At 40.0% G+C, this 8,195-nt stretch overlaps 1 protein-coding gene across 1 annotated transcript; it reads right to left on the bottom strand.

Moving 5' to 3' along the window:
- Nucleotides 1-434: 434 nt before the first annotated feature.
- On the bottom strand, nt 435-923 carry LOC120027600 (cholecystokinin-like). Its single transcript, XM_038972596.1, has 2 exons — nt 656-923; nt 435-505 (listed from the first exon to the last, which is right to left on the bottom strand). Exons 1-2 carry the CDS (start codon nt 921-923, stop codon nt 435-437), a joined length of 339 nt encoding a protein of 112 aa, XP_038828524.1.
- Nucleotides 924-8,195: the final 7,272 nt, after the last annotated feature.

The raw sequence follows: 8,195 nt of genomic DNA, 5'->3' as shown, positions 1-8,195 counted from the left end.
GCTACTAAAATGATTCTGAAGTGTGCAAGGCCTTGCAATCCCAAGATAGAAGGGGTGGGGGTGGGGGGGGGGATTTTGGCAGGCAAGAAAATAGCCTTTCCGACCCCCCCCTTCTAATTTCCTTAATTTTGTGGCTGGCAGGGGAAGCACAACACTGGTTTCCCCGGACACATTAGACTAAAAAGAATACTTCATGTAGATTCTGTGTCCGGGAAACCAACCAATGTCCTAAATGGAAACCCGCCCATGTCCTAAATGAAATCAAGAAATTCCCGTAGACATACATACTGTAAACATGTTTATTATGACACTTGGATTAAAAGCAAAACTCATGACATAAGCCAATGAAAATATACAATTTATTTCAAATAGGGATGGATTCCTGAGTAACGCCAGTGCAGGTAGACATTCCTCATTTGGCCTGTGGTACATCTCTACTCTGCACTCCGCCGTCCAAAGTCTACCCATCCTTGGTAGTCCCGGTCCGGACACTCGTTCATCATCTCTGCGAACAATACAAACCTACATGAACCAAACAGAAAAGTTCAATGTGGATTTAAAGTGCTCAAGCAAACAACGATACACTTCACATTTACCATGGTAGATGTTGGCATCTCTCTCTCACACACACACTTGACTCGACACCACCACGTACCTGAGATGGCCTGCATGATTTGCTTGGACATGAACTCGCGCTGGTCCTCTGACAGGTGCGCCATCCTCTCCATCCGTGCCATGCTCGTTTGAGTGTCTTGCTCCCGCTTAGCGACGTTCTCCGCAGCATTCCACACTGCCTCCCTCCTGGCCAGTAGCTGTGGCAGTATCCCACCCTGTTTGGTGTTGCCATCCGACTTGGATACGGGTGATGTCAAACCAACCCCCACTAGCGCTGCCATGAGGACGCACACCAACAATCCACTCATTGCCATGCCTGGACGCAGAAGAACAGTTTTCTTACAATATAGCTTTAGATTATTAAAAGGAGGGAATGCAAAAAGCTATTTTTTTGTGTGAAAGTGAGAGGTGATCGTACGTAACAGTCTGTACTAAACGAAGTCAGAAGTGTGAATGATATTGCCAGCTCTCTATGTCAGGTCTTTTATACACAAAGGTCTATGTAACCAATATGGTCAAAGAGCAATATCTGATAACAATGTCCAAGATGGATCCCTTAATTGATTGAAAAAGACGATGGAAACTCCATGCGTAATGGATACTTGGTGCCAGAATGGGGCGCATCAATATTCTAATCGTTCACCTGGAAATGAGACAATAAAGTACAACTCAGACATTCAATAGTGGTTGTTGTTACAGAAGTCTACAACCCTGTCATAACACATGTATCCAAGGCCAAGGTCCACCAACTCTAACTTCTACTTGCATTGACATGCAAGGAAAACCATGAATCGGTCATTAAAAATGCCATGAAAAAAAATCGCAAGTTGTCCATCACTTAGAAACACATTTGAAACACAAAGGCACCATATCATTACTGTTGTTCTTAACATAGACCTAGTTGTAAAATTATTATGACAGCGATATCGTTATGGCGTAACCTAAACGACGGATGAGGAAGGGTTTTAAGTGGACAGTGTGTGATGACGTACATCCAACACTCTTATCTGGACTAAAGAGAGCATCATTGACTGGAACTAACATTAGAGTTGTTTACCTATAGATTTTCTAAATAGTCAAGGAAATATCTTCTTTGTATAAGATAGTCTTTAAAATCAGTAAAAACATTTAAATTCAATTCATACAGATATGCTATCCATTTAGAATGTTGTCAATGAAGCTTGTTAATATACACTGCTCAAAAAAATAAAGGGAACACTAAAATAACACATCCTAGATCTGAATGAATGAAATATTCTTATTAAATATTTTTTCTTTACATAGTTGAATGTGCTGACAACAAAATCACACAAAAATTATCAATGGAAATCAAATTTATCAACCCATGGAGGTCTGGATTTGGAGTCACACTCCAAATTAAAGTGGAAAACCACACTACAGGCTGATCCAACTTTGATGTAATGTCCTTAAAACAAGTCAAAATGAGGCTCAGTAGTGTGTGTGGCCTCCACGTGCCTGTATGACCTCCCTACAACGCCTGGGCATGCTCCTGATGAGGTGGCGGATGGTCTCCTGAGGGATCTCCTCCCAGACCTGGACTAAAGCATCCGCCAACTCCTGGACAGTCTGTGGTGCAACGTGGCGTTGGTGGATGGAGCGAGACATGATGTCCCAGATGTGCTCAATTGGATTCAGGTCCGGGGAACAGGCAGGCCAGTCCATAGCATCAATGCCTTCCTCTGCAGGAACTGCTGACACACTCCAGCCACATGAGGTCTAGCATTGTCTTGCATTAGGAGGAACCCAGGGCCAACCGCACCAGCATATGGTCTCACAAGGGGTCTGAGGATCTCATCTCGGTACCTAATGGCAGTCAGGCTACCTCTGGCGAGCACATGGAGGGCTGTGCGCCCCCACAAAGAAATGCCACCCCACACCATGACTGACCCACCGCCAAATCGGTCATGCTGGAGGATGTTGCAGGCAGCAGAACGTTCTCCACGGCGTCTCCAGACTCTGTCACGTCTGTCACATGTGCTCAGTGTGAACCTGCTTTCATCTGTGAAGAGCACAGGGCGCCAGTGGCGGATTTGCCAATCTTGGTGTTCTCTGGCAAATGCCAAACGTCCTGCACGGTGTTGGGCTGTAAGCACAACCCCCACCTGTGGACGTCGGGCCCTCATACCACCCTCATGGAGTCTGTTTCTGACCGTTTGAGCAGACACATGCACATTTGTGGCCTTGTGGTCACCACCTGCAGAACCACTCCTTTATTGGGGGTGTCTTGCTAATTGCCTATAATTTCCACCTTTTGTCTATTCCATTTGCACAACAGCATGTGAAATGTATTGTCAATCAGTGTTGCTTCCTAAGTGGACAGTTTGATTTCACAGAAGTGTGAATGACTTGGAGTTACATTGTGTTGTTTAAGTGTTCCCTTTATTTTTTTGAGCAGTGTATATATATTTTTAAACACTGGAATTGTTGTCAGGATACCACGGCCAAAGTGATATGCTGTTATGGAAATAGGAAACAAGAGATAATGGTTTAACCTGGACCTGATGTCTCTTTACATTGTGCACTTCACAAGAATGTAAAGCATCAACTAATTTATATAGAGAAACTGGAAGCCAGTCTGTCAGTTTCTGGCACTCCAAGGATGACAAGAATGTATAGGAGGCTCTTTCTTATGAAGACTGGAGGTGTGTGTGTGGTAACTGGGGTAATTAAGGTATGCTTGAGATGTTGTTCATTCAGTTTTAAGATGTGGGTGTGGAAGAGAGTGTTATGGAGAAACTGATCATTAAAAGGAAATGAAACGGATCATTAAAGCAAAAATGCATTTAAGATTGATGTCCTAGATTAGAAATACAACCATTTTGTTAGGGTCCTTCCACCTCCAGCCCTCTAAATCGTTTTTTAAATTCCATTTTGAATTCAGTCTGTGACACAAACACATGTGGAATAAGTGAAGGGGTGTGAAAACTTTCTGAAGGCACTGTATCTGTGTGCTATTTATCACTGATGATATTTGTTCAGGTGAAAAGGCCTTTGGGATATGTATGTTCATGCTCTGACAAGGTAGAACTCATTCATCATTATTACATGGAAGAGGCAGAGCTCAATTCAGTCTAACCTGTCTTGCAGTGCATACAGAGCAGCTAATTTCCCTTGAATTCAAATAAAATCAGAATGGTTTTCACAACTGTAAAAATCCAACTACAAACTCCTCTAACAGGTTGATGCTTGATGGTTTTCAGAATTAGTGTGTGAGCTTGGACAAATTTGATTAAACTAAGACAATGTGTAAACATACTGTACAGGTTTGACTGAAAACCAGCCTCAGTATGTAGGAAAGTAAAGGTCCAGCTGGCCATCAGTAGACATAATTTGATTTGATCATGGAGATGTATTTGAAAAGTTTATTTCCAAAACGCTATATCCACAAATTTTTCAAAGTGTTTTAAAAAAAATCTGAAATGATTGCTTATGGGTACCTTCGTGTGTGTTTAAAATATGAATGTTCTCAGATTCTTCATTCCTAGATTTGAGATTATAAAAATGTTTTTTTTTGTTGCAAAATGTTATAAAACCATTGTTTCGCTCGAATGGAATGTTCGTATCCTGTATATTTGACCGTGATATCCCAGCTAGCACATTTGTTTCCTTGGAAGTTGTGGGACTGTACGTTTTTGGTTTCCCATTGGTTCTGGGAACAAAGCCATACATTTCCTGACCGTTAAAACTGACCGTTTTTTAAACGAAAGGGAACTATTCTCCTATTCTGGGAACATATATTTTTAAGTTGCAAGGAGGTTCTGAGAACGTTTTACTATGGTTCCCTGAATGTTTTTCTGAGAGGTTTTATTAATGTTCTGAGAACGGAAACTATAGGTTATTTGAAGGTAATTAAATAACGTTCTGAGAACATGTTTGTTTCAATAAGACTTTAACTTCTTCTGGACGGTAGCGTCCCACCTGGCCAACATCCGGTGAAATTGCAGAGCGAGAAATTCAAACCACAGAATTATAAATATTTAACTTTCATAAAATCACAAGTGTAATAAATCAAAATAAAGCTTAACTTCTTGTTAATCCAGCCGCTGTATCAGATTTCAAAAAGGCTTTACGACGAAAACACACCATGGGATTATCTGAGGACAGCGCCCCGTATACAAAAGCATGAAAACATATTTCAACCAGGCAGGTGCGCCACGGAAGTCAGAAATAGAGATATAATAAATGCCTTACCTTTGATGATCTTCTTCTGTTGGCACTCCAAAAGGTCCCAGATACATCACAAATGGTCCTTTTGTTCGATAATGTCCTTCTTTATATCCATAAAAACTCAGTTTAGCTGGCGTGCTTCAGTCAATAATCCACCCAGTTTCCCTCCATCAAAATGCCTACAAAATGAATCCCAAACGTTACTAATAAACTTTTCCAAACAAGTCAAACAGCGTTTATAATCAAACCTTAGGTACACTAATATGTAAATAAACGCTAAAATTTAAGACGGAAAATCGTTATTGTCTTTACCGGAGAAAAATACCAAAGAACGCGCTCTCTCCACGTGCTTGGAAATACTACAGCCAAAATGGGAGCCACCTAGAAAAACTACAATTTCTGGCTAATTTTTCAAAAAAACCAGCCTGAAACTCTTTCTAAAGACTGTTGACATCTAGTGGAAGCCCTATGAACTGCAATCTGGGAGGATCTCGCCTTATAATAAAAGTGACAGCCATTGAAAACAGTGGTAGGCTGACATTTTTTTGGGGGGGGTGGTTTGTCCTCGGGGTTTCACCTGCCATATCAGTTCTGTTATACTCACAGACATAATATTAACAATTTTAGAAACCTTAGAGTATTTTCTATCCAAATCTACCAACTATATGCATATCCTAGCTTCTGGGCCTGAGTAACAGGCAGTTTACTTTGGGCACGCTTTTCATCCGGACGTGAAAATACTGCCCCCTACCCAAGAGAGGTTAAATTACAGTGCTAGTTTAGTCGTTTCCATCTCCAAGCAAAGATAGACATTTATTTACCATTAATCATGCAAACTGTCACACTGATCTCTGGTCATCTGATGACTGTCTAGTGGTGAACTGGAGCGTGGTAGAATGGATACGCTGTCCGTCCTTTCCTAGCCCACGTTTACAGCAACTGCTGCTAACTCAACGGCTACGAGGTATCACTTTTGGAGTGAATAAGAGTTCAAAATTCATACCAAGTTGCCATACTTTTAAGCTCATGCTATATTCTGGCTGGTATAGTCGAAATTCATCCTTTCGGCGTGTAGGTCGTCACCTTCACATTGAAATTCGATGCCAATTTCTTTAGGTTCTTGCTGATGTTGGCTTAGTTCTGTAGGTGGTCTTTGTCCTTTCAACGTGGGGACTGCCAGTCCACGTTCACATGGGCGGGGCTACTGAGTTGGCAGAGTTTACTCTATGACAAACCGTTCTCTCATTAAGAAGCTAAATTACATTTAATCTTTTCACAAATAGTTTCATATTTAAACATTTAAATTGCACAACAATTCCATTTGAATTTGATAACTTGAATGCATAGATTTTCCAAGATACAGTTTATGTCGTCCTATCATCAGTCATCATGTCTCAGACGCCAACTGAACTGACATCATATTCATTAAGTCCCAACGCATATTTTCAACTGGTTGGATTACCGAAATATGGTTCCTTTTCCCATCTTTTGATGTCACCAGATTCTCTCTCAATGTTAACAAATGGATTTTCAATAGTCACATCGGTAGAGTAGAGAGAGGAAAAAGGGGAAAGGTATTTATGGGGGTCATAAACCTCCCCCTCAGGCCAACGTCATGACACCTCTACAATGCCCACAAGCCCAATTAAAACAGAGTGGACAAGACCAGGCACTAAATCAGACTGGGGGGAAAAGAAAATCAGACTGGGGGGAAAAGAAAATCATCAATGATGATGTTCTTTTCTACACAGACCATGAAAAATTATTGCCTGATGATCTTCTAAACTTTCCAATACCTTTCTGATGCGTTCAGTCACTTCAAACCATACTTCCTTCAGATTGAAATACTGTCAAAAGTATTATCAGACTTATTTGTAATAGACTATCATACCCACAATTAAAAAATGAGAAGGTTGAGAAGGTTGTATGCAAAATAGCCACAGGACAACCACACTCTCACCAAGCTCTAAGAAACGTGGTTCTCAGAACGTTATGTGCTAGATGGGATGTGGTTGTCTCACCTAGCTAGTTTGAAATTAATGCACTTTCTGTAAATCGCTCTGGATTAGACCATCTGCTATGATTAAAATGTAAAATGTAAACATTCTACATTCAGATACTGACTACACTGAATATTTTTTTTGTAAAACATTTAATATTGATGTCACAAATGTATAATTTGTACATTTCTTTATATATTTTTTTTATTTGTTACATTTGACTGTGAAAACTAACAGTAGTAACAAATACATGTCTGTCATTGAACAACCTCATTAGATAGTGAAAAAACACACACCAATCTCTTTCATAATGTCTTTAAACAATAAAAGCTAATTGACCAACATTTCTGAAAATGGATATAGACCGTTTCGGGAATGAAACTTACTCAGGCTGTTATGTGGCTGTTTTGCATACACTTGTCCCTTGAACAAAACACACTATCCAAACCAACATCTGAGAGCAAGTACTGAGTAGGCGAAATGGAATGTGAGGAATTATGATGTTTATTCATATTTCAAACAAGGGTATAGTTACTGTACAGTACATCTTTGAATTCAGAAAGAATGAGAAAATCATCAAAGTGACTTATAGTCAAAATTGTAAGAATACCTACTACACATCTTTGACAATGATTAAACACACTATCCAAACCAACTAATATGAGAACAAGTATACTGAGTAGACAAAGTAACAACATTGAATGTGTTGAATTTATGAACAGTTCATAATGGTTATCTACATTTCAAAAAGATGACTGTTAATGTCACGACCGTCGTATGAATAATTAGACCAAGGCGCAGCGTGAGTAGAGTTCCACATTTTAATGATAGTGAAACTTCCAAAACAACAAAGATATAACCATCATGAAATACGTAGCGCACATAGGCACTCAAACAAAACAATATCCCACATAGCAGGTGGGAAAAAGGACACACTAAGTATGATCCCCAATTAGAGGTAACGAAATTCAGCTGCCTCTAATTGGGAACCATACACACACACCAACATAGAAATATAATACCTAGAACCCCCCCCTAGTCACGCCCTGACATAAAACACCATAGAGAACCCCGAGGGCTCTCTATGGTCAGGGCGTGACAGTTACTGACCATCTTTTCAAATGGATAGAATGACAGAAAATCATCAAATGTAAGTGAAGGAGTGACTTGGTGCAACATTTTAGTTTGGTAAAATAATAACATAACACATACAATATTTAGCCTACAAATCCTTGACAAAGATATATTAAAATATTGCCAATTTCAGTAAACAAACCAACACGTAATTAAAAATGGATATCTGAAACCATGGAATGTCAGCTTTACAAAACACATCCAGTAATGTTCTCAAGCTGTCTGACTTGCCAGTCTATACCTGTCAAACACACAACC

The sequence above is a fragment of the Salvelinus namaycush genome, chromosome 2 (genome assembly GCF_016432855.1).
Source record: "Salvelinus namaycush isolate Seneca chromosome 2, SaNama_1.0, whole genome shotgun sequence".
In the NCBI taxonomy this organism is placed as follows: domain Eukaryota; kingdom Metazoa; phylum Chordata; class Actinopteri; order Salmoniformes; family Salmonidae; genus Salvelinus; species Salvelinus namaycush.
Note: the sequence above shows the minus strand (reverse complement) of the source record. Positions and strands in the feature narration are given on the sequence as shown.

Coding starts and splice junctions, on each gene's coding strand:
- LOC120027600 (XM_038972596.1), bottom strand. CDS start 923: ATGAGTGGATTGTTGGTGTGCGTCCTCATGGCAGCGCTAGTGGGGGTT. Junction 506..655: donor AATCATGCAGGCCATCTCAG/GTACGTGGTGGT, acceptor TATTGTTCGCAG/AGATGATGAACGAGTGTCCG.